The sequence below is a fragment of the Protopterus annectens genome, chromosome 5.part0 (assembly GCF_019279795.1).
Source record: "Protopterus annectens isolate FY-2018-M chromosome 5.part0, PAN1.0, whole genome shotgun sequence".
NCBI classification, from domain to species: Eukaryota; Metazoa; Chordata; order Ceratodontiformes; family Protopteridae; genus Protopterus; species Protopterus annectens.
Window position 1 is genome coordinate 1,134,255,495 of NC_056735.1, and position 27,334 is coordinate 1,134,282,828.

The following is a 27,334-nucleotide window of genomic DNA, read 5'->3' on the forward strand; positions in this document are numbered from 1 at the left end:
TAATAGTCACCTTAAAACCTTATCTGATAGGAGCTCTCTATGACTGAGTATCCACATTCGATCACCTTCTGAGACAGAAGTGCATAGCGATAAATTCATGAATGTGGACATTTCAAATGCTACGCAGTAACGTTTGGATCAGTATGTGAAAACAAACATCTGTACTGCAGGTACTAGCTATAATCCCAGCTGAATAACAGTGAAGCAGTCATCACAAAAGAAGAGTTGTTAAAACAGTTAGCTGCAGTTCAGACTACACGCTGTAGTATGACAATGTACCCTAGCTGGGAGAAAACCACTTATGTTACTTTGGACAAGTGTAGGTCAGAGTGATATCTTGTACCTCCAAAGTGGAGGTTTGACAAGGGGTCAAAAGGACAAAATAGATGATTATTTGATTGCAGTTCGTAATACAATTTCAAGATGGATACAGACAGATTGCGCAGTTAACATCTTCAGATACCTTTAGAGGAATTTCTTCTTCTATCATGATTTACAAAGCAATAGTTACATGGGGCGGTCTGGCTGTGTTGAGAAACGATGTTTGTTGCATCACTAAATATAAACAATGATGGACCTGGTAACTGCTAGTGTCACAAATTTAAAACAGATGTTGGTAGTAAGGAGAATGCTACTACCGCCCATGCTCCTACTACCCAGTGCTACTGCAATGCAGACTTCTAATATCACTATGCGTGTGTGTGTGTGTGTGTGTGTGTGTGTGTTTGTGAGTGTGTGTGTGTGTGTGTGTGTGTGTGTGTGTGTGTGTGTGTGTGTGTGTGTGTGTGTGTGTGTGTACGTGTGTGCGTGTGTGTGTGTGTGTGTGTGTGTGTGTGTGTGTGTGTGTGTGTGTGTGTGTGTGTGTGTGTGTGTGTGTGTGTGTGTGTGTGTGTGTGTGTGTGTGTGTGTGTGTGTGTGTGTGTGTGTGTGTGTGTGTGTGTGTGTGTGTGTGTGTGTGTGTGTGTGTGTGTGTGTGTGTGTGTGTGTGTGTGTGTGTGTGTGTGTGTGTGTGTGTGTGTGTGTGTGTGTGTGTGTGTGTGTGTGTGTGTGTGTGTGTGTGTGTGTGTGTGTGTGTGTGTGTGTTTGTGTGTGTGCGCGCGTGTGTGTGTGTGTGTGTGTGCGTGTGTGTGTGTGTGTGTGTGTGTGTGTGTGTGTGTGTGTGTGTGTGTGTGCAAGTGTGTGTGTGTGTGTGTGTGTGTGTGTGTGTGTGTGTGTGTGTGAGTGCACGTCTGTGTGTGTGTGTACATGTGCACAAGTGTGTGTGCGTGTGTGTGTGTGTGTGTGTGTGTGTGTGTGTGTGTGTGTGTGTGTGTGTGTTTCTACATACGGTTTACTATCACAATCCGGAAATGAACTTGTGCGTTTAATCATGTTGAAAATAAAAACTGTTTTTCGTCCCAATTCCGAACCATGTTAAAACCAAATGTTTGGTATTCGATGATTTGAAAATGTGACTGTTGGACTACAGCTGCCTTCCAGATACTGGTATTACAGACTTGCTAGGTTTACTTTCGATGTTAGACGACTTTGAAACCAAACATTTGATTTAACGTTACTTGAAGAATGTCACTTCTGGATTTTGATAGTAAACCTATATATACTCACACACAAAATGCAGAAGTGCTCTCCTTTTAATAAGCACCTGAGCAGAAATGTACTCAAAGTCCTTATTTATGATTCCAGGAACATGACAGACCAGCACTTGATTGCAAGTTGGGTAATTAGCCCCACCAAAAATGGCAAAACATAAGATATAGAAAAAATATAAATGGATGGTTTATACTTATGCAAGGCACCAGAACTACTGCATATGCACATAACAATAAATTATCTAATCTGAATCACTGACAAGAATGGTTCAGGAGTACCTCATTGTCCAGCATTTCCCTTGATTGACAGCCAGACAGCAACTTTCTTATTTTATATTCTAATTGACAACCAAACATTAACTTTCTTGCTTTATACTCTACAAGCTACTATCTAGAAATACTGATAAGCATCTGAGTCCTCTGGATTGTCTTCAAAGCAGACTACTACAGAAAGTGGTTAATCAAGTCACAGCAGGGCCACTGAGGAGATCAAGGTATCTAAGGGCAGCATCATACTGCTGCCAGGGGAATGTTTTACCTATTTACTCCCTACCCCTGGACACACCCAGTAACAACCCCCTGAGAGTAGGGCATACAATGGACATCAGCACTGCACAGCCTCACATCTGCCAGGGGCTGATGTCAACAGGGAAACTTGCCTACCCTCTAGCATTGTGCAGGTGTTTCCCCAGTCTCTACCAGGTAATATGAAGTGCATGAGTGTGCTCTGAGCATGCACACCTTCATCCTCTCTATCAGGGTGGGGACCTCTTCCATCCTCTTGAGTGCCCCTATATGCTACTGGTGCAGGTTACAGGATGTTAGGGTCATACTAAGGAAAAACTCTTACTGGAGGAGTCTTCAAATCCCTGAATTCTGCCTAACCAAACTGTTCTGCTATCTCTTTCATTATTTATTTAAAGATACAAGCAGTAAAAAAGAAGAATCTTTCCAGACCTGGACATCCAATTTTCATATATGAAAAATTGATACTTTAACAAGAATGGTAGGTGAATAAGTAGTACCTTTCAAATAACTGAATTTGCATTTACACAACACATAAAGTACACTAACACATTGCATACACTAACACATAAATTACACTACACTAACACAAAGACAGACATCTATAAATAAATACTTACATTTCGAGAAGCAAGGAAGTTCATGCCTTGGGCAACTTGGTAAGAAAAACTTAAAAGATCTTCTACAGACAAAGCAACTGAGTCATCCTCCAAAAGATCTGTGTGAATGTCGTCATCATTCCAAGATCCTAGTCAAATATCAATATTTTATGAACTCATATATGAAATAATTTTTTTCTTTAAAATGATCAGTACAGTATACAACAAAATGCTTTACTGGTACTTCACAACATCCCTAAAATGTTCATTTTACTGAACATTCTTACCATCACTGTTGTATTTAGAAAAGCTCAGCACAAAACACCCAGTCTCCACTCCATTTTCTTTTATATTATATAGCTCTGTCTATCTATCTATCTATCTATCTATCTATCTATCTATCTATCTATCTATCTATCTATCTATCTATCTATTCACCTACACGCACAAAATATGAGTGGATGTATGTGCATGGAGGGGTCACTCCTACATTAAAGGCTATCACAAATCAGACATGACAACTAACAATAATAATAATAATAACAATACTAATAATTAACATTTATCCTAAACCAAAAAAAATGGAATTTCAACATCAAAATCATAAATCATACTGTGTTTAAAAACTTCCTGAAAACATGTCTGTACTATGTATGCAGGAACCTGAAGCAGAAGTGTAGCTAGCATGGAGCAAAGGGGACAGAACCTCTGGTTGCAGTAGGGGGCACAACTGGCAGCTGCCCATTGACCTTTATTACAGTAATGGCATTCAGAAATGAATGCCAATACGGCAAGTGGTACAAGACTGATGCTCTTAGTGGGCAGCATAGTAACTTTAATAAACTGATTACTACAATGTACATTTGTATTTGTAGCAAATTGCCACAGATTAAAACAAAAAACACATTTTTTTTTTGCTTCTTAATGTAGGAGTTTAACAGTAGATCAGGAAGGAAAGACCTTTCTCCTTAGAGGATTGCTTTCCTGCCCCCACCACCCACTAGATTAGGGATGGTACTTTTTTATGCTTGCTCCTCAAAGTAAGAGATGAGAAGTGTACATTAGAGAGTGGGGAGAATGTTTCAGCCAGAAGTTAGGTAGTATCTGGACCTGACGTTTTCCAATTAGGCACTTTTCTTAATTTGGTTTAAATTTCTCTAGTCATTACTTCATCCTATTTCATATCCTCTACATTTGAACTTCCTATTGTTTCTTTTACTTCTTCAATTCATTCAGCATCTTTGTTTACGTAACACAGGGTCTTCACAGATATTTCTCCAAAATGTGTCTATTTTTTTTTTTACTTTGGTAGCGTTTCTGTTCCTTTTGCTTTGTTTCCCAATTCTCTATAAAACCTTTTTGAGTCATCAGTGAATTGCTTACTTTGTACTTTGCATTTAACTGCGCATCTTTCAAGTTTTTCTGCCTCTGTTATTTTCAGTTTGTTATTTGCAGTAATGTACAACATATCCTGGTCTGTTCTGTTACTGGGTATTGTTTTTTATTACATCTGTCTTTCTTAGTATTTGTTGATCTGTTCCCTGTTCTACACTCTCCTAACAGTGACACTCCTTGTCTTAACTGCTTTCTACTTTTCACTATTCGTTACTTCCATGATGGCATACAAGTTCTCCCCTTCCTTTCCCTTATTGCCCTGTGTTTTTTTGTGGTAAGACTATTATTAATTTAGCAGCACAGTAATATATCACATTTACTTCGGTTAGATCACATGGATTTCTGTTAGTTAGTTACTTAGCTGAAGGAAACTTACAATATTAACTCAATCAAGGAAAAAGAATCGTATGACGTGAAACAAATTCCTGACAGCTCCAACATTCATTTCTGCTATAAAAATATTCAGCAGTACAATTTTTGGTGCCTGTTTTCAGGAGATACTAGCAGAATCTAGGTGTTATATGAAATGTATATACAATGAAACTGGTAACACTTTTGCCTTTTTACGTTGCTAATTCTCACAAAGATATGTACATGTAAAATTGCATATACCAGAATAATACATCTGTATGATTACACACAAAAAAGTTCTTGGCATTTTAGAGAAAGGTACAATTATACTACAAGAATTGTAAAGTGAAATCTCAAACAGTAACAGTCCTTTACCTTGCCTTTGTGAACGTCTTTTTGTCTTATTCGACGATAGAGGAGAGACCCCAGGAGGAGCTGGCTTCATTACCATGTATTCACCCGAGACATTACTGTTTATGCAGAAAACAAAATTTACTTGAAACAAATCAGAATGAAACAGGTATGAAACTGCAAGCAAGTTATTCTGCTACGTGGTTACTATACTTTGATCACAGACAACTAAAACATAAGGAGTGCTTTTTGCCTTCATGTGACTGCACGCAATGGTTACCAGAATCAGGTGAGTCACTTGCAGAACATATTTACTAATAATGTCTATGAAAAATACTTACTTTAAAAGTAATGCTGACAGATTTTTTCTAATATCCAGGGCTCTATCTGAACCAACATCTAAACTTCCAACTTTATATTCACTTTACTGAAACTAAGAAATAGCAAGCCCTTTTCCGGGCATAGACGATTTTTTCACCTTTTGTCACCATCAGGTAGAGAAGCCACAAGGAAAGGAATTTTCATGGCCTAATTTAAATATATCATTCCAGTAATCACTTCAGCTTCAAAGAAAAATGCTGTTTCTGTAAAAGCAACTTCAAATACAACGGGGTCTATATTACGTTATCGAATACTCATGTATTCGAAAACGTAATAGTCGACCCGTAAATGTCGAAAATGTCAAACGTCGAACATTTCAATGGAGCTCTCCATACAGTGTGGAAATGGAAGTTTTCCATTGTCTGCACTGTATGGCGATCTCGGAGTTGGTATATTTAAGTAGCGGGCATGTGGGGGGCACAGACCCCCATGAGGGGGGTGCAGGGGGGCTTGCCCCCCTGCTTACAGCATTTAAATGGTTTGCTTGGGTGGGTTTTTGTATTTTTTGTAGTTGTTCGACATTTGACGTTTTTGACATTTAGGGGTCGACTATTACGTTTTTGAATACATGAGTATTTGATAACGTAATATAGACCCAATACAACATGCTACTTCATCTTTCTAGCACAAAAAATCAACAAAAAGGGCAAAACTACTGCCTGGCACTTTTTATTCAAACTCTTAAACCAAACGTCCTTATGCTACCTAGCAGGAAGAATCACGAGAGAGAGAACCTACAACCTCAAATCCGAACATGATCATGTTCCTTCTCTCCAGACCACCTCCTCTTGCAGAAAATGCGGCAGTCAGTTTCTCCATACTAGTCCCCATACTCTGGGTTCACAGGTTCATAGTTCATAGGAGGTTACTAGGCTAGCATCCCTAGAGCCCTTACAAGTGTAGCCATGTTAATCCTGAGTTGCCTTAATTGTCCTTGGTTAGAGGGGTGTAATTCGCAGAGCGAGTCTATGATAAACACCAACCCGTGAGGGATATGGTGCCACCCCTGGGATGAATTTGCGGTCTCCTATCCATTTGTCCAAGTTGCACTTGAATATGGTCAGTGAGGACCTCTGCTTCACATGAATTTGAAGTATATTCCAGAGTAGCGGCAATCTCTGAGAGATATACCTGTTTCTCCAGCAAGTTCTGTTAATGTCACAAGCTAGGTTAAGATCCTTAGAGCGAGTGACTCTTGTGCCATTTGACTTGCAGATGTGCAGCATACCCATCAGGGCAAGGTCAGAGACTGCCCTATAGGCCAGGCACAAGTCACCTCTCAGCAGCCTATATGATACAGAGTAGAGTGACAGGGCTTTCAGTCTGTCCATGTAAGTCATGGTTTACAGGCCCTATATTTTCTTGGTGAGAAACCTCTGTGGTCTCTCCAGCTGCTGCAGGTGCCTGGTGAGGTACACGGAAAAGGGAGCATTGCAGTCTATTAATGGTCTGATGAGGATTGAATACAGTGGAGTTATAACATCCTTAGTCCTGGATGTGATGCCCTTACTTATGAGATGCACAATGTAGAAGTCTTTCTTTACCACTGTGAAACCTTGGTGGTCGAAGTTCAGATTGCTAACTACCTTTGCTCCTAGAACTCACACCACTAGGTTTGAACTTTGGGGGGGGGGTGCTGTTAATATTGTAATTAGGAGGGAATTCCTCTTTGCCAAAGGGGATAATCATGCACTTTTTTCATTTAGTTTTAGACTGTGGTTTTGGCACCAGTTATTTGTCTGTATTAACCCTTCCTCTAATATGTTAACATCATTGAGGGACTCCACGACTGGACCCAATTTGCAATCATCAGCAAACTTGGTAAGCCAAAAGCCATCTGCTTTAGCCTATGTGTAAAACCATACCTCCAAGCATACAGGACTTAGCTACTCTTACCTCAGTTCTGGAAAATTCTCAAACTTTAGCTCTCTAAATCAGCAGAATACGATTGTTTACTAGACATTGCATAACTTAACATATTAATGTCCTGATGGAAGTGAGGGATATGTCCTTTGCAATCAGTACATTTCTTGCCAGCTTCCCTCATGCTAAGATGAATGCACACAGGTACTGTAAAGCATAAAAAAAACACAAACCAGTACTGCAACTGTGCTTTCAGTCAGGACATCTGTTTATTACATGAAAATAAGAGGTATAGGATGAAGCACCTAATTGTTCTGTTACGGCATTTGTTCTCCCCCACACTCCTATGTGGGAGTTCTGCCACCTCCAAACTTTATATGATCATCTCAGTGTTTGTCACATGTCAGAGAAGTGAAATATTGAGTTGATGTGTCAGTGCTGCAGAGCAACTGAGATTTTCAACATGGATTGACACTATGAATAATCAACTGATCTCTCTTATAATTTATAAAGTGGACTCAAGAACATGAAGTCAGATATATCTGGCATGTTGGGCATATGAAAACGCTACGTTTTGATTAAATTGCATGGAAACAGTTACTCAACAGAAGATATTTCTTAAGGCATATTTAATGCCACAAAGGCTTGACTGGGCAAATAACAACAAACAGTGCTGACATGGTTGTGGTCATGCAGGTTCCTAGAAACATGTTTGGTGGGATTACCCTCAAATAAGGTCTGGTCAGACAAGATATTTAGATGCTGCCTTTTCCTCAGGATCCTCCACTGTTTCATTCTTATGTGAATCTTAGGAGAAGTCATCAGATCATCAAAAAATATGTCAACTTGCCAGTCTTACAATCAAGTGGATGACCATGAACGTATGGAAACAGATAATAACCCCAGGTACTGAATTCCCACTAGCATGTTGCTCAAGTTATTATAATCTTTATATTTTTTGTGAAAATGTGTGTTTCTAGATATATTTTCTCACACCTGAAGGGAGGGTGGAAGTGGAGTAGGATGCAGATTACTGCTGGCATCTATTGTTTCTTATTCTATATTTCATTATATTCAATAATCAGATATGTAACAGCTATTGCTATCAGATTTTGAAAAATAAAGGGAAAAGGGTATCCACATGTCAAACAACACAGTCTGTTTTGAGGTAAACACTAATGATGTGAAAAAGCAGGAGGCGAAGGGGCCTTACCAAATATAACTACATGCAAGTCTTAACACTTACAGTGAGGCCATGGATAACATACAGGTGTTTAACTACATCACACTTCTTGTCACTGTAAATGAGATCACATTTAACACATCAGGTGTTAAGGTAACTGCACTGAAATAACTGAGGTTATCACTCCAGATGTCAGTCTGATCCAGGCCTTGCTGCAAAGTATGGGTGTGTGTGTATATATATATATATATATATATATATATATATATATATATATATATATATATATATATATATGTGATCCATACTCTTCATCGAACGGCCATTTCACCAAAAGTGAAACGGCCGAGCACACTTTCGTGAAAGTGCTTTTCACCAAAAAAGCACTTTCGAGAAAGTGTGCTTAAATAATGATAAAAATGTGGGGAGAAGGCTGTTGTTGAGATCTTAACACATTGGGGATAAGGGAATATTACCTTTTCCACCACTGTAGTGTGATTTCAGAGTGAGAATATAAAAGTAGGGGGGTATTGGGGGAGCAACCCCCCACATGACCGTGCAGGGGGTCTTGCCCTCCTGCATAAACGTGAGTACTGTATTTTTGTTTTTTTAATTTTGTTGTTTTCCTAGCTTTTTTAACACACTTTAGCAAAAGTACTTTTTTGGTGAAAAGCACTTTCGCTAAAGTGTGTTCGGCCGATGTGGTTTCAGTTGTTTGAGCTTTTCCTCAATAGTACGAGATCCATAAATATATATGTGTGTGTGTGTGTGTGTGTGTGTGTGTGTGTGTGTGTGTGTGTGTGTGTGTGTGTGTGTGTGTGTGTGTGTGTGCGCGCGTGCATGTGTATATCATTGGTGGAACTAACAGCACATACATGAAGTCTTCCACAAACTTGGCTAGCCAGAGACCTCAGATGTCGAACTTCACTTCTGGTAAGTAAACTCCAAAATGTAGGGTAACAAAATGAAGCCATATAAGAAACTGTTAATATCTCTATGGCTATACCAGCCACCTCCTGCTTTGAAAATGCATGTTCTTCTGTTAGGCCTTTTTCCTACCCACCTGACAATAAAGTGTTAATATTGACACTACAGATTTATTCTACAGTGTTCACCCGGGAATGGTGATAAATGTCCTTAGCAGTTTAAAGAGTCTGGCCTCACCCAATGCTTCTCACATTTTTGTCAAAGACATTATTCAGGTTATGTTGATGTGATCTGCCTTTAACAATTCAAAACTTAAGGTCGAGGGTTTAAAGGTAACCTACCAAACTGTTAAGTAGCTCAGTAATGAAGTGCTCCATGGTTTTACAGATAATCCTAGTGAGACTAATAGGCCTACAGCTACTGTCATCTGTTGCGAGCCCATCCCAGTAGAGACATGACTATGGTTGTTCTCCAGATTTTAGGAACATAACCCATTAAGAGACTATGGCTAAAAAGATGTAGAAGATGTTACGCTATGCAGCATTTGATACTTGCAGGAAATATCACTTATCAGGCAGCTAGTACAGAAGATTAAGGCTACAAATGCTCAATCAGTTGCTTCTGTTGGTCTAGGTTTGATTACCTCAGTCTCCATATTTCCTATAGTGTGATTTTAGCAAGTCACTTAACCAGGCAGTGCTCCAGGGCTGAGTCTGGAAAAGGTCCATATCGATCAGTGCTCCACAACAGTTAACAAATACAAACAAATGAATAAAACGACACCCTGGAATACTGTCAGGATCCATGAAAGTAAGTGCTTTTAGTTCTGCATAAAGTACAGTTTTGTACCTACCATAAATGTAGATGTTCGAGGGCTATTACAGCTGCAGTAATCACATATGGGTTTTCAGCATTCCAAAGTCTTGGTCCGCGTCGGTTTGTTGTTTACTTTCTGGATGGCCAGGAAGGCTAGAGTATAAAAGACACAGGCGACGCCATCTTCTTCAGTCTTTCTTGCCCCAGATGTCAGGTGCCCCCAAAAGGAAGGCAATACATAAATTAGTCTAATACACAAAAGTAAGCAAATAAAACATAGCAGGATAACCCAGTCAGCAGGTATGAATAGTTATTCAAACCCCAAGGTCTTACCAAGTGGGGAAGGAGGGTGGGAAAAGCTGTAATAGCCCTCGAACATCTACATTTATGGTAGGTACAAAACTGTACTATGTTCATCGTGCATTACAGCTGCAGTAATCACATATGGGTAGAATCCCAAAGCTATGCATAGGGTGGTAGGTACTATACGGAACTGGGTTGAGCTAGAATGCCCTGCAAAACTGCAGTAGCAAAGCCTGCTCTTGTTCTGGAGTATAAAGGCAGATGGTAGTGCTTTGTGAAGGTATGTACAGAACTCCAAGTGGCTGCCTCCAAGATATCTTTAGTAGGCACTCCTCTGAGGAAGGCTGTAGAGGTGGCTGTGGCCCTAGTGGAGGGGATCTGATACCAGTAGGGACAAGCTTTCCATGATAGGAGTAACAAAAGCTATGCAGTGACCAATCCACTTGGAAATGGTCTGTTTAGTTACAGGTTTCCTTGACCCCCACAGCATAGGAAACTAAGAGTTGATCTGATTTTCTGAAGGATTTGGTTCTGTCCAAGTAATAACGTAGCTGCCTATGGATGTCTAAAGAGTGAAGCAGCCTTTCCCTTTTTGGGGTTGGTAGAAGGTAGGAAGGTGTATGGCCTGGTTTAAGGCTACCCTAGATACCACTTTAGGCATAAAGGAAGGGTTGGTACGCAGGAAACCCTGTCCTGTTGGAATATGAGGAATGGCTGCACCGCCATGAGGGCCTGTAACTCAGATACCCTACGAGCTGAAGTGATGGCCAGGAGAAAAGCTGTTTTCCAGGACAAATATTGTAATTCTGTAGAAGCAGCTGGTTCAAAGGGAGGCAATGTCAATTTTTCCAGTACATAGTTAAGGTCCCAAGCTGGCACTGGTTGTTTCCTTGGAGGTCTTATGTTCTTAGCCCTCTGAGGAACTGTCGAGGAGTGGGTGTGAGAATGAAGGAGGATCCATGTTGAATTCTGCAGAGATTGCTGAGGCATGTATTTTGATTGAGGAAAATGAAAGTCCATTGCTCAAAAGTTCAGCTAGGTACTGTAAAATTTGAGGTAGGTTTAATTTTCTAGGGTCCTGCCCTCGTTCTTCATTCCAACAGCAAAACCGCTTCCATTTTTTTCTAGTAGATGGTCTTCTGGCCTCCAAAATGACATCCTGCACTTCTTTGGAGAGTAGTGTCTGATGTGATGTTAAGAATTTTCCATGCAGCTAGGCTGAGAGTTTTCAGCTGACTGTGAAGGGTTTTGAAATTGTTCTCGTCAGCAGTAGGTGTTAGAGGCAGGGGCCACGGAGGAGTGTGTGTTAGGCTCCTCAAGAGTGGATACCAGTGTTGTCTCGGCCAGTCCGGAGCAATCAGTATCATCCTCGGCTTGTCTGTTCTTACTTTCAAAAGTACCTTGGGCAGTAGAGGTAGTGGTGGGAATGCATAAACTGACCGAGTTGTCCATGTGAATGAAACAGCGTCCACTTTCCAGGCCTTTGGGTGGAAGGTCCTTGAGCAAAACCTTTTTAATTGATGATTTTTGTGGGAGGCAAAAAGGTCTATGTCTGGCCTTCCCCACGCTTGAACAATCTCTGTGAATACGTGAGGATGTAGCTTCCATTCGTGAGGGTCTGTCATATGCCTGCTCAGAGTGTCTGCCAGTGTGTTTTCCATTCCTGGCAGGTACTGAGCCTGAAGTTCCATTTGTCTTTCCAGAGCTAGGTTCCAAAGAGTCATGGTTAGTCTGCACAAGGGTATGAATGAGTTCCTCCTTGTTTGTTTATGTACCACATTACTGTGGTGTTGTCTGTTCTTATGAGCAGTTGTCCTGGGTGCAGGAATTCTCCGAACGCTGAGATTGCATTTATTACTGCCAGCATTTCTTTTTGATTGATGTGAAGGTGCTTTTCTGTTTGGGGCCATCTGCCCTGAATGCACCTGTCCTTCATGTGCGCTCCCCAGGCGTAATCTGAAGCGTCTGTGGTTATGACTTGTGTAGCTTGAGGCTTGCAGAATGGGAGGCCTTTGTTTACTTGGCATGCTTGGGCCCACCATATGAATTCCTTTTGAAGACAGGGAATTATTGGAATCTCCACTTCCAAGCTGTGACTGTGTTGAGACCATAGATTTTTTAGGTACCATTGAAGTTTCCTCATGTGCACCTTTGCGCATGGGATTAGAAGAATGCAAGATGCCATGAATCCCAGAGCCTGCAGGATTTTCCTTGCAGTAAGCCTGGTACTTTTTGCAAGCATTTTGAAGTAATGAGATAGTTGCCCTTGTTTTTCTGTTGTAAGGTATGCCATCTGGGTGTTTGTTTCCAAGTTGGCACCCAGGAAGGTTATTTTCTGAGAGGGTGTTAGCTTTGATTTCTCCTTGTTGATGGTGTATCCCAGAGAAAGCAGTAAGCGTGTCACATATGCCAGGTGTTTCAGAAATGCAGAAGTGTTTGCTGTCCGCTTGGATCAGGCAGTCGTCCAGATAAGGGTAAATTTGTATCCCTTGAAGTCTGCAGTATGCAATCACTGATGCCAGGCACTTGGTGAATACTCTGGGCGCAGTAGATAAGCCAACGGGCAATGCAGAGAATTGATAGTGGTTTGAACCTGCAAGAAATCTGAGGTATCTTCTGCAACTTTGTCTGATTGGGACATGCAGGTATGCCTCCTTGAGGTCCAATGTTACCAGCCAAAACCCCTTGCCCAGCATGGGAAGGAGTTGCTGTAATGTGAGCATCTTGAATTTTGGAAGAAATGTGTTTAGAATGGATAACTCCAGAATGGGTCTCCAGTCGCTTCCTTTGCTTGGCACCAGAAAAAGCCTTGAATAAAAACCTTGTGCTTGTTGGTGCGTGGGTACCTTTTGTATAGTCCCCATGTTTAGGAGCTTTGCAATTTGTAGTTGTGCCTCTACCCTTTGATTTTGTGGTAGGTTTGGCATTCATTTTTGGAAGAGTGTGAAAATGGAATTTGTAGCCTCTGTTTATTATGTCCAGAATCCATTTGTCTGTTGTGACAATATGCCAATTGTTTGCAAATAGTGCCAGTTTTCCTCCCAAAGGTGCTGCCAGTTGATTTTTGCTTGGCATGGAAATGAGGAGTCATTGAGTCTGCTTTCTGTACTGCTGTGCACTGTCACCACCTCTTGGTGTTGGTGATTGCCATTGTCTGCCTCTGTAGGACCCTGTTGTCCTCTGCCCTTCCCATCTGTATCTGCCTCTTTGGGTCTTGTCAGTGGTTGGAAAGGACCAGTTTTTGAAGGCCAATTCCTGCTGAACCTTGGTGGCTGAACCTGAAGAAAGCTTTGACCGCTTGCATAGATTTTGCTTTTTCTTCCATTTTTCAGCACTAGCACCAAAAGAACATCCTTATGTAAAGGTGCATCCAGAATTTTTTTTTTTGTTCCTTAGGGTATCATAACCACATTGAAATCTGGTTGTTCAGGCTGTCTTTAATTGTGATAACAGAAATTGTTTAGGGCCTTGAGAAAATGGCCTTTGTAAAGGAACTGATGAGTTATACCTATCCGCTTAACTGGTGCAGGAGGCAGTGAATCAGGATTAAGGCAGGCCTAGGAGGAATAGCCAAAGGTCTCTGCATCAGTGTTCTTCAACGTTCTGATAAAATGGATTCTTGGTCAGGTCTTGGGATCCACATTGGTAGGCTCGGCATGAGCATGAACATCACTGATGTGACTTGATCAAGAGTGACAGCCGGCTGGATAGCATGCGGAGAAATTGGGGGACAATGGGACATGTTTGTGGAGTCAAGCTGAAAGCTACATTTGTCAGCATGGTTATCAGCTACTGTTTTGTGCTATAGTGCGATATGCCTTTCGACTGAAGTTCAGAGCACAACTATTACTTCTTGAGATTCTTTACATTGCTGAAGACAACCTTGTGGTTATTTTTGGTATTGTTTGCCACCATAAGTTTATAACTGGCTTTACACACCTTAATTTTTCACCTAAGGCTCTTGCTTAATACTCTTAGATCAGCTTAATTAATGAGAAGAGGGAAGACTTTACAAAGTGCCACAAACCTTATATTTTTCTTCTACATCTTATTTGCGTGACAGTGCCATCATACTGACTTATTTTTGAATTTACCACTATTCTTGTGTGTTTGGGAATGGCCACTTTATCTAGTCATGAGAGAGAACAATGTAAAAGTTGTGACTTGTTCAGGATAACAATAAATAACAATGAACTGGCTTTAGAATAATCCTGAAATACTGTTAGGCCTTTATGAGCTGGAAGGCTTGCATTATGGAAGAATGTAACAGGTAGGTAATCTGATTTAATGACGGGAGGTTTTACCATGTGTGGTGGTGCAAGGAATCTTACAAGACAGGGAACACTTTATATAGTCAAGACCTAGAAGCTACATTACACAGACGGTGTTTGCAAAACCTAGGTATGTCTGGATTTATTTCTTGGAGACTGTATAGTTTTGCCACGTGACAAATTAAGGTCTCCCACAATAAGGGTATTTGGCTTAAACAAAAGCTTTTTAAGATGGCTTAGATAACCAGCATGATCTGAAGGGGACAAAAAAGGGGACATGCAGTTAGCAATGATGTTGTAGGGTTACCACCTGTCCCACCTTGCGAGGGACAGTCCCTCTTTGGGCAGTTGTGATCTGCAAAAAAAATGAAAAAATGACAAATGTCCTGAGATTTTAGGACAATTTTACTATATTTTCTTTAACAGCTGCATAAAACAGCTATTTTGTATCTGAAACACCTAAATGTTATAAGAAACAGAATAAGCAACTAAAATGCTACAAGAATAAGCTTTTATTTAGGCAAAAAGGTGAAGTTCTGTCCTTTGTACTGGCCATGGGTATGTTTTGCCCTGCAAAATCTGATGTTTCTACAAACAATGTCTCACTTTGGGCATTTGAAAAGGTGGTAACCCTATGATATTGACATTCACTAGGACCTCTAAAAGTTCTAGGTTGGTTTTACAGAAGATATGACACAAGGCAAATGTTCCTAATAAATATGCATATACCTCCATAGTTGCTAGTGGTCTTGAATGCATAGTAGGTGTAGTACCCTGGTAAGGATTAGTGCTGTCATTGTGAAGTCAAGTATTGCTGACTGCAGAGATACAGATGTATATGACAAGTGAGGCAGACCTGAAGCTCAGACAAATTATTGTTTAAGCTCCTAGCATTAAACAGAGCAACCCTGACCTTGTTGGAATCAGAACTGTCTGTGTGTGTTTGCACATTACTTTGAACATTGTTTAAAAAAGCATTATGGGGTAAACAAAAGTTCTAGCTAGGTAACAGAAAGTGCAGGCCACTTCTGGCAAAGCAGGACAGTCTGTTCACCATTAGGTCCCAGGCAGTCATACAGTGGATTGCCCAAGATATATACCACTTAATACATCAATCACTACAGCCAACTATCTTGTTTGAAATTAGGCATCACTCTTGGAAATGGAATAATGCTGCTCAATATTAGTTGTTTACCTTCCCTGGAAACATACGGTGCAAGTTGTTATGTCTTCCTGCATCAACCTTAAATTATACTGCCTAAGGTTATTCACTCTCACTCAGGTAACAATAAGGTCCCACTCATACTGAGGATAGTGAAAGATTCTGAGTGCCCAAGTAATGTTCATGATACATGCACAAGACTGTAACCTTCTCATTAGCCAGTTTGGTGAGTGCAGTGTCAGTATGCCTTATGGAAGGATCACCCATAATTTGGACTTTAGCGATATAAACAGATGTATTTGACCTTAGTGGTTCAGGCTTCCAATATTGGTAACTGCCTGTTGACTTCTGTGAGGGTTTAGGTAAAAGTTTATCTCTAGATGGCTAAGAATTTCTAGGTGGGTGCTTTGGAGACTTACACAGGGATGTCTTGACCACCTCAGGGTAAGCTGGTGCAGTACTGTGTCTGTTTATTAGCAAATGTAGAACGAGAGAAAAAGAGAGAGAGAGAGAGAGACAGAGAGAGAGAGAGAGAGAGAGAGAGAGAGAGAGAGAGAGAGAGAGAGAGAGAGAGAGAGAGAGAGAGATGCTCGAAAATTCTAGATGTAGGGAGTTGTCACTGACATGTCATTCCAGCCACTCAATATACTTATGCCAACAAGTTGGTAAGATAAGACGTAAAATCACCTCATAGGTCCTTGATGACAGGAGTGTAGTAGTTTTAGTTATAATGGGGTATTATGTGATAAGAACTAGGTGACAACTTAGCTCTTACTTGCACAAATTAAGGTTACAATAACAACAAGCTGGAAAAGTAGCTAAAACTAACTGTATACAGTTTAAAGTTTGATAAGACAACATGTCAGGAAGTGGAGTTTATATGTACTCTACTGAACACAAGTATAAACAGCCACAGATATCTCTATTTCAAACTTCATTTACCAAAACAAATTTTTAATTCATAAAACGTTTTAGCAAACCACATCACATTAATACTTTCAGCATGGAAGGTTCTTTTAGAGAATGGATAATACAGTTCTACTAAGGCGAACAAGCAATTAGCCATTGCCCTTCTCACTCTCTCTCTCTGCTGGTTGTACTCTTCATGACTTGTCCTGCTATTTAAATCTAAATTATCACAGCAGACAGGAGGCCTGACTCCACACCAATGGGCTGGCTATGTCAGGTAATTCTTAACTATAGCACATCTTTTTATTTGTTGCTAAACAGAAGGCAGATGACACCACATACATTTTGAAGGACTACTGACCCACTTCAAAATACCAACTTAAACGTGCTTATTTTTCATTTTACATACACAAACCTGACAGCCTTCTATCGCCTTTTTGTGTTTTACATGAACAATGTATTGTACTGCACAGTAGATAATTTGCAAATTCACTGTTTTTTTAAAGGAAGCTCCAGAAAATTTATCCACATTAGGCAAATAGATCTGATGCATTTCTGCAGCTGACTGAAGTGAAACCTAGGGTATATCAGAAATATTCACATGGCACAGTAAGCAATTGGTACTGAACAATATGTGTTGCCTTCACTTCTGTCTTCAACTACATTTCTATCAAACATGCCACCAATTAAAAAAAATACCTTAAGAGTGCAACAGTGCTACAGTAAATAAATATCCTTTACCTGGTTGTTTCTTTCTGGGATGCAAGATTCATATAAACAGCTGTATTTCGGCTGTCTGACCCAGGTTTGGTACAAACAAATGAGCTTCGCTTCCTTCTCAGAAAGTTCAGAAGGTCACCATAACAACAATACTCTGTAATAACAAGAGTAGGACCTGCAGGTACAATGCGACATTTTAACATTTTTTTTTACAATATGCAAAGTCGTTTTTATCTTTAAAGCTGTATGTTTCATTTTTTTACTTTCATATGATAAACTACAAACACAGAGAGATCCAATTCAGTAACCCAGACATAAATACAGATCATTATAAAAATTGCTAAACTAACCGTCTAAAATTTAGTTGCTTTATCAAAACTCACAAATAAAACTGTACTTAGAAATCAATAACATTTCTTTACTGTGACTTAAAAACAGGAAAACAGACAGCAAATATACCAGCTGTTTTCAGCAGGACATGTTCTACTCCTGCAAAAGTTACTTTACAGCTGCACAGAAACTGGTGTCAAATGCGAACAGTGTGCTTAGCTTTACTAAATAGAGTTTTTTTCTACAGAGATGCAAGGTGCCCAATTCACTGTTATGAACCAACCAAATTTCACTTTCACTTTGAACTAATATGATTTCAACTGTCTCCTTCTCAGATGATAATATGTTCTAGTTTTGCAAAATAGTTTTTTGGTGTTCTGGGTGTGATGATGTGAGGTAGTGCCAGCTGTTCTAGGGGGAGTAGGGCAGTGCATGTGTAACATGCACCAGCATAGCTAGCTGGAGTTTTGTAAAGAGTTATACATCATTTGAATATCAAACTGACTTAGGAATTATAAGTCATTTGAATATCAAACTGATTTGTACAGATGCTTGTGTTAAAAAATGTATTTATAAATTTGCTTGTGTTAAAAATATATCAACAGTGGGTCCTGCTGGACAGACAATAAATATACATGTATGTCAGACTGTATTGCTATATCTGATGAAATGTATATATTTTAACAGAGGATACTGGAAGGGAAGGGGTTAATATCAGCCCAGCTAACCTTATGAAAAATAGCCTGAAATTAAATGACTTGGTTTATGCCATAAACATTTTATCTCACAGGTCTGAATGCAGCCAGAGATGTAATGTCTGTGAAAAGCATGGGCTGGGATTATGCTTTGTTGTCCTTAGTGGTGAACTAATTGCTACCCAGGGGTGCCAGAGAACAGCTTGCTCGTTTCTGCAGGAAGGGGTGGAAGTGTTGGAACTGTTTTACAGCTTCCAGATCCTATAATAAACCTTAGCTAAAGTTCTGTGTGTACTGTGACACGTCAGTGCCAGATTCTGGCTCAGTTTCATGTGAAAAGGTAGTGTGGGAACCAAAGAATCAGGTGACCAGATGAGATGTCATTATGTAGCCAGCACTGAAACTGTTTTTGAATACTAGTGAGAGATGTGAGGCATGCACTCTGTTTTCTGGGACCTGACAGACACTCATCCACCTTCATCTTGCATTGCTTTAGTACGTAACTAGGAAATATTTTTAATGCTGTTGCAGAAAACAGACTTATTATACAATGACTGGCCATTAACATTCCAAAACAAGCACACTGACTGGTCAGCCCAACTTGCGTGCCTGTTGTAAATCGAGCATATAGGAAAAAAGTTTGGTCGCCCAGATTTTCTTCTATGGAAACTCTATTGTATTTTATTTTTTAAACAAAGTTTCAAAAACCGGAAACTTCTAAAGAAAGAGAAAGACAGGACAGAGAAAAATAAAAGGATAATCAGGCACATTGTGCAAAACTAGAGAAACGTACCTGATTATTCTTTCATTTTTCTGTCCCATCTCTCTCATATGTTGAAAGTTTCCTGATTACTTTTTTTTTAAATTAAGAACATGGCAAAAACTAGAAACGCACCACAAAGGGTAGGCAGCTCTAAAACTGACAAAATGACCCTAGCCGTGAGTAGCATCATGCCGTCACCAAGAATAATACCTCAGTACAAGGAAAAAATGATAAATTTCAACAATTGGCTAAGCTTCTGGTGTCATTGAAAGGGGATCCAGTATCTGTCTGCCTGGGACGACATGCTCGACAAGCCACGATGCTTCGCCAGAGATGGCGTGCACCTGTCACCCGTGGGATTCAGGACACTGGCCAAGGCTCTTGCCACCCCCATAGTGCCTTTTTTAGGCAAGGCTCAAAACACAAACCCATCACCGTAATAAGTACCAGTGACAAAAAAATGAGGGTAATGCTGCTCAACGCCAGGAGTTTAAAACCTCAAAATGCACTCACTCGAGGCTCTTCTCAAAATGGCGAACGTCCATACTTGTGCAATAACTGAGACCTGGTTCAAGGCTCAAGAGAGCACCACAGCGATTCCAGGCTACAACTCATACCACACATTTCGGCCACAAAACCTGGACCGAAACACTAAGGGAGGTGGCGTATCCATATTCATCAAGGGTAACCACACCTAAAGACTAGTTACAAAGTAAGATGCCTCAGAAATCATCCAGGTGCAACTGACAATGGGCAAACCTGCAATCCAGATTGTAGCTTGCTACAGACCCACCTTCCCTGCCCCAAGACTCCCACTCCTTGTTCCTCAAGGTACTGGAAAACATGAGAGCCCAACCAAACACCCTAATACTGGGTGACTTCAATTACCCAAACATCAACTGGGAAAACTACTCAAGCACAAATACCTTTGCCCAGCACTTCCTGGAATATATTAACTCAAATGCCCTGGACCAGCTTATCAACACCCCCACAAGGGGCAACAATATACTGGACCTGGTCATCACCAACATAGGGGACATGTGCTCCATACCTGAAGTAAATTCCTCGTTGGTTAGATCAGACCATAATCTCATCACCCCTGATATCCACATACCACCCTCTCCCCCCTCCAAGGAAACCACAGTGAAAAACTTATCCAAAGCAAAGCAAACTTTATGCTACTTAAGATGGAGGTGGCAAACTTCGTTACTCCCATGCAGAATGACAGCTTGGTTGAATCTACTGTAGCCTACACAGAAGCACTCTGAAAGCACTTGCATGACTGCATCAACCGTGCTATCTCGAACAAAACCAAGACCCATTCCTCCAAAAAAAGGAAAACATTCTGGTGGACCCCAGCCATAAACAACCTCTATAATAGAAGGAAGAAATTATTACAAAAAAGTGTAAAAACCCAGGAAGGGCAGAGCTCCCTGACCAACCTCAGCAAAAAGCTAAGACCCCTTATTAAATCCTCAAAGGCGAGCTTTGAAAGAAAAATCACAACGGACAGCAAAGACAACCACAAGGCATTTTTTAACCAAAATGGCAACTCTCAGATCTGCTCTGAGCTACAACATAATGGTTAAAAATTCATGGAACCAACTATCGCCAATATACTGGGAGATAGGATCAGTGCAAACTTTAGCCCTCCCAAAAGGCCCATATCTATACCAGATGATTGTGCTGCCCCCATAATCTCAGACACCCATGTGAGAATGGCACTTTGGGTCCTTGTGTAGAGTGTAGTAGTTTTAGTTATAATGGGGTGACCCTGTGATAAGAACTGGTGACAACTTAGCTCTTACTTACTGCAAATTAAAGGTTACGTAACAACAAGCTGGAAAAGGCCTTTCTAAAACTAACATGTACAGTTCCAAAGTTTGATAAGACAACATGTCAGGAAGTGGGTTTATATATGCTCTACTGAACACAGTATAAACATTACGGAATATCTGTTTCAAGGCTTCATTTTACCAAAACAAATTTTAATTCATAAAGCGTTTATGGTACATCGTGTACTTTCATGGAGAGGTTCTTTTAGAAGTGGACCAGTACAGTTCTACTAAAGCGGGGTGACAGTTAGCCATTGCAGCCTCACTCTCTCTCTCTGCTACAGTTTGTACTCACTTCATGACTTGTCACTGCTTATTTAAAATCTAAATTATCACAGCAGACGGTGGAGTGCCTGACTCACAATTCAATGTGGCTGGCTGTATCAGGTAACCTTGATTATAGCACATCTTTTTATTTGTTAAGCTAAATGACAGAAGGCAGATGACACTCTACATAGCATTTTGAAAGGCGACTCACTGACCCACTGTGTCAAAATACCAACTTAAACGTGCTTGGTACCATTTACATTTACACACAAACCTGACGACCTTTCTACCAGCCTTTTTTGTGTTTCCATAGACAATGTATTGTACTGCACAATAGATAATTTTACCAAATTCACTGTTTCTTTTTAAAAAGGAAGCTCCAGAAAATTTATCCATTAGGCAAATATAGATCAGATGCATTTCTGCAGCTGACTGAAGTGAAACCTAAGGAGTATATCAGAAATATTCACATGGCACAATAAGCTTAATTGGTACTGAAACAATATAAAGTGTTGCCTTCACACTTCTGTCTTCAACTACATTTCTATCAAATACATGCCACCAATTAAAAAAATACCTTAAATTTTAACCCAGTGCTACAGTGTAATGTAAATATCCTTTACCTGGTTGTTTCTTTCTGGGATGCAAGATTCATATAAACAGCTGTATTTAGAAGCTGTCTGGCCTATAGGTTTAATTGTTCCACAAACAAATGAGCTTAAACTTCCTTTCTCGTAGAAAGTTCAGAAGGTCACCATAACAATAATATACTTGGTAATAACAAAGAGTAGGACAAAAGGTACAATGCGACATTTTAACATTTTTTTACAATATATGCAAAATCGTTTTATCTTTAAAGCTGTATCTTTCATTTTTTACTTTCATATGATAAACTACAAACACAGAGAGGATCCAATTCAGTAAAATCATGCAGACATAAATACAGATCATTATAAAAATTGCTAAACTAACCGTCTAAAATTTAGTTGCTTTATCAAAAGTGGGTGTCTACAACTCACAAATAAAACTGTACTTAGAAATCAATAACATTTCTTTACTGTGACTTAAAAACAGGAAAACAGACAGCAAATATATACCAGCTGTTTTTCATCAGGACAGCGTATTCTACTCCTGCAAAAGTTACTTTACAGCTGCACAGAAACTGGTGTCAAATCACGTAACAGTGTGCTTAGGTTTACTAAATAGAGTTTTTTTCAGAGATGCAAGGTGCCCCAATTCACTGTATGAACCAAATCCAAATTTCACTTTCACTTTGAACTAATATGATTTCAACTGTCTCTCCTTCTCAGATGATAATATGTTCTAGTTTTGCAAAATAGTTTATTGGTGTTCTGGGTGTGATGATGTGAGGTAGTGCCAGCTGTTCTAGGGGGAGTAGGGCCAAGTGCATGTGTAACATTCACCAGCATAGCTAGCTGGAGTTTTGTAAAGAGTTATACATCATTTGAATATCAAACTGACTTAGGAATTATAAGTCATTTGAATATCAAACTGATTTGTACAGATGCTTGTGTTAAAAAATGTATTTATAAATTTTGTCGCTTAAGTGTTAAAAATATATCAACTTAATAGTGGGTCCTGCTGGACAGACAATAAAATATACAGCATGTATGTCGGGGACTGTATTGCTATATCTGATGAAATGTATATATTTTAACAGAGGATACTGGAAGGAAGGTTAATATCAGCCCAGCTGATCTTAAGAAAAATAGCCTGAAATTAAATGACTTGGTTTAGGTCATAAAGATTTTATCTCATAAGTCTGAATGCAGCCAGAGATGTAATGTCTGTGAAAAACGTGGGCTGGGATCTTGCTGTGCTGTCCTTAGTGGCTAACTAATTGCTACCCTTAGGTGCCAGAGTATGCTTCTTTCTGCAGGAAGGGTGGACATTTTGGAATTGTTTTCCAGTTTGTGATCCTATAATAAACCTTAGCTAAAGTTCTGTGTACTGTGACACGTCAGTGCCAGATTCTGGCTCAGTTTCAAGTGAAAAGGTAGTGTGAACCAAGAATCAGGTGACCAGATGAGATGTCATTAATGTAGCCAGCACTGAAACTGTTTTTGAATACTAGTGAGAGATGTGAGGCATGCACTCTGTTTTCTGGGACCTGGGACAGACACTCATCCACCTTCATCTTGCATTGCTTTAATGCGTAGCACTAGGAAATATTTTAATGCTGTTGCAGGAAAACAGACTTATTATACAATGACTGGCCATTAACATTCCAAAACAAGCACACTGACTGGTCAGCCCAACTTGCGTGCCTGTTGTAAATCGAGCATATAGGAAAAAAGTTTGGTCGCCTATGGATTTTCCTTCTATGGAAACTCTATTGTATTTTATTTTAAACAAAGTTTCCAAAAACCGGAAACTTAAAGAGAAAGACAGGACAGAGAAAATAAAAGGATAATCAGGCACATTGTGTAAAACTAGAGAGCGTATCTGATTGTCCTTTCATTTCTGTCCCATCATCTCTCTCATATGTTGAAAGTTTCCTGATTACTTTTTAAAATTAAGAACATGGCAAAACTAGATACACACCACAAAGGGTAGGCAGCTCTAAAACTGACAAAATGACCCTAGCCGTGAGTAGCATCTTGTCGTCACCAAGAATAATACCTCAGTACAAGGAAAAATGATAAATTTCAACAATTGGCTAAGCTTCTGGTGTCATTGAAAGGGGATCAGTATCTGTCTGCCTGGGACGACATGCCGACAAACGATGCTTCACCAGAGATGGCGTGCACCTGGTCACCCCTGGATTCAGGACACTGGCCAAGGCTCTTGCCACCCCCATAGTGCCTTTTAGGCAAGGCTCAAAACACAAACCATCACCGTAATAAGTACCAGTGACAAAAAATGAGGTAATGCTGCTCAACGCCAGGAGTTTAAAACGCCAAAATGCACTCACTCGAGGCTCTTCTCAAAATGGCAAACGTCCATATTTGTGCAATAACTGAGACCTGGTTTCAAGGCTCAAGAGAGCACCACAGCGGTCCAGGCTACAACTCATACCACACATTTCGCCAAACCTGGACCGAAACACTAAGGGAGGTAAGCGATCCATATTCATCAAGGATAACCACACCTAAAGACTAGTTACAAAGTAAGATGCCTCAGAAATCATCCAGGTGCAACTGACAATGGGCAAACCTGCAATCCAGATTGTAGCTTGCTAAAGACCCACCTTCCCTTCCCCAAGACTCCCACTCCTTGTTCCTCAAGGTACTGGAAAACATGAGAGCCCAACCAAACACCCTAATACTGGGTGACTTCAATTACCCAAACATCAACTGGGAAAACTACTCAAGCACAAATACCTTTGCCCAGCACTTCCTGGAATATATTAACTCAAATGCCCTGGACCAGTTTATCAACACCCCCACAAGGGGCAACAATATACTGGACCTGGTCATCACCAACATGGGGGACATGTGCTCCATACCTGAAGTAAATTCCTCGTTGGTTAGATCAGACCATAATCTCACCCCTGATATCCACATACCACCCTCTCCCTCAAGGAAACCACAGTGAAAAACTTATCCAAAGCAAAGCAAACTTTATGCTACTTAAGATGGAGGTGGCAAACTTCGTTACTCCCATGCAGAATGACAGCTTGGTTGAATCTACTGTAGCCTACACAGAAGCACTCTGAAAGCACTTGCATGACTGCATCAACCGTGCTATCTCGAACAAAACCAAGACCCATTCCTCCAAAAAGGAAAACATTCTGGTGGACCCCAGCCATAAACAACCTCTATAATAGAAGGAAGAAATTATTACAAAAAAGTGTAAAAACCCAGGAAGGGCAGAGCTCCCTGACCAACCTCAGCAAAAGCTAAGACCCTTATTAAATCCTCAAAGGCGAGCTTTGAAAGAAAAATCACAACGGACAGCAAAGACAACCACAAGGCATTTTTTAACCAAAATGGCAACTCTCAGATCTGCTCTGAGCTACAACATAATGGTTAAAAATTCATGGAACCAACTATCGCCAATATACTGGGAGATAGGATCAGTGCAAACTTTAGCCCTCCCAAAAGGCCCATATCTATACCAGATGATTGTGCTGCCCCCATAATCTCAGACACCCATGTGAGAATGGCACTTTCTAAAGCAAAAAAACACAGCATCCATGGGACCAGACAGCATCCCAGGTTGTGTGTTACATGAACTCCAAAACAAACTAATCCCTCACCTAAGTGCCATGTTCAACCACAGCCTCTCCTCAGGCTATGTGCCCACTGAGTAGCCCACTGGAATGGTCGTCCCGCTTCATAAGGGAGGAGCCACCACCGACCCTGGGAACTATCGCCCCATCAGCCTGACGAGCCTCGTCTGCAAGGCCATGGAGTGCATCCTCATGGAACTCGTAAACAACAACATTGGGAACCTACAGACCCTGGACCCTACCCAATTTGGTTTTGTAAAGGGCAGGGCATGTCTTCTAAACCGGGCTGACTTTTTTGAGATAGTCACCAAAGCAATTGATGAGGGAAAGGTGGTCCACACGTCATACTTTGACCTTGTGAAAGCATTTGATACCATTCCCCACTTGGGAATTATAGACAAACTCCCTAACCTAAATATAAACCCCTACATTACAAGATGGGTTGCTAACTGGCTCACAGACAGAACCCATACAGTGAAAATAGGAAATGCTAGGTCCGATTCCAAACCTGTGACAAGTGGAGTACACCAGGGCTCAGTCTTGATACCTCTCCTGTTCAGTATTTACTTCTCTGAGGTACAAGCAAACACAGGGGGACTATGGCTAAAAAAGTTCTTGAATGACTGCAAACTGGGTGCCATAATCGAGACTCCTACTGACATAGATATCCTTCAAAAAGGGTCTCACTGAAACAGATACATGGTGCCAAAATCACGCCTAAAGCTAAACACCAAAAAGTGCATTGTCATCCCCTTCAGGAAAAACAAATACCTCAATTATCATATAGGTGGCAGCTCCTTAACACAGAGAGTGTGATAAGAGACCTAGGGACACATCGGATAGTAACCTCCTTCGATAACCACATTACTAAGGTGGTTAGAAAATCCTTCTACATGGCCCACCTTATCACAAAGGGGTTTGCATCTAGAAAAAGTTATTGTCCCCCTCTACTCATCACTCATTAGAACCATTATTGAGTACAATGCCCCATTTGGGATGTACCTTACTAGACACCTGCAACAACTGGAGGCTCAAAATACCTCACCAAGGGGTAATGGGCCTAAAACAGATGCCCTATGCCACCAGGTTAAAAAAACGTCAGGTGTACTCGGTTGCATACCGGCTATTCAGAGGTGATCTCTGCCTGACATACAAGGCTATGTCAAACCCCAAATTGCTGGAAATGCTCCACCTAAGGAAAACCCAATCTACCCGAGCTACATTATCTAGGGACCTTAACCTGACCTCTACAATAAAAAGGACTTGTTGGAGGGACAGGTTCGTGTGCCAGAGACCCTCCCTGCTCTGGAATAAGGTCCCCATATATGTGAGGCAGAGCTCCTCATTTGTGCTCAAGCCGAAACATTTTGGCTAGGCTTAATTATGCCCTAGGGCCAATAGCCTAGTACCTACTACTCAAGCACAAATACCTTTGCCCAGCACTTCCTGGAATATATTAACTCAAATGCCCTGGACCAGCTTATCAACACCCCCACAAGGGGCAACAATATACTGGACCTGGTCATCACCAACATGGGGGACATGTGCTCCATACCTGAAGTAAATTCCTCGTTGGTTAGATCAGACCATAATCTCATCACCCCTGATATCCACATACCACCCTCTCCCCCCTCCAAGGAAACCACAGTGAAAAACTTATCCAAAGCAAAGCAAGCTTTATGCTACTTAAGATGGAGGTGGCAAACTTAGTTACTCCCATGCAGAATGACAGCTTGGTTGAATCTACTGTAGCCTACACAGAAGCACTCTGAAAGCACTTGCATGACTGCATCAACCGTGCTATCTCGAACAAAACCAAGACCCATTCCTCCAAAAAAAGGAAACCATTCTGGTGGACCCCAGCCATAAACAACCTCTATAATAGAAGGAAGAAATTATTACAA

The 27,334-nt window shown here is 40.6% G+C and overlaps 1 protein-coding gene across 1 annotated transcript in view; it reads right to left on the reverse strand.

Moving 5' to 3' along the window:
• Positions 1-27,334, reverse strand: part of LOC122801556 (mast/stem cell growth factor receptor Kit-like) — a 591,006-nt gene that overhangs the window by 47,172 nt on the left and 516,500 nt on the right. Inside the window, exons 13-15 of the mRNA XM_044070993.1 lie at positions 17,367-17,520; positions 4,835-4,929; positions 2,735-2,862 (exon numbers count right to left, since the gene is read on the reverse strand). Of these exons, the coding sequence (XP_043926928.1) occupies positions 2,735-2,862; positions 4,835-4,929; positions 17,367-17,520 (377 nt within the window). The remainder of the gene's footprint in view (positions 1-2,734; positions 2,863-4,834; positions 4,930-17,366; positions 17,521-27,334) is intronic.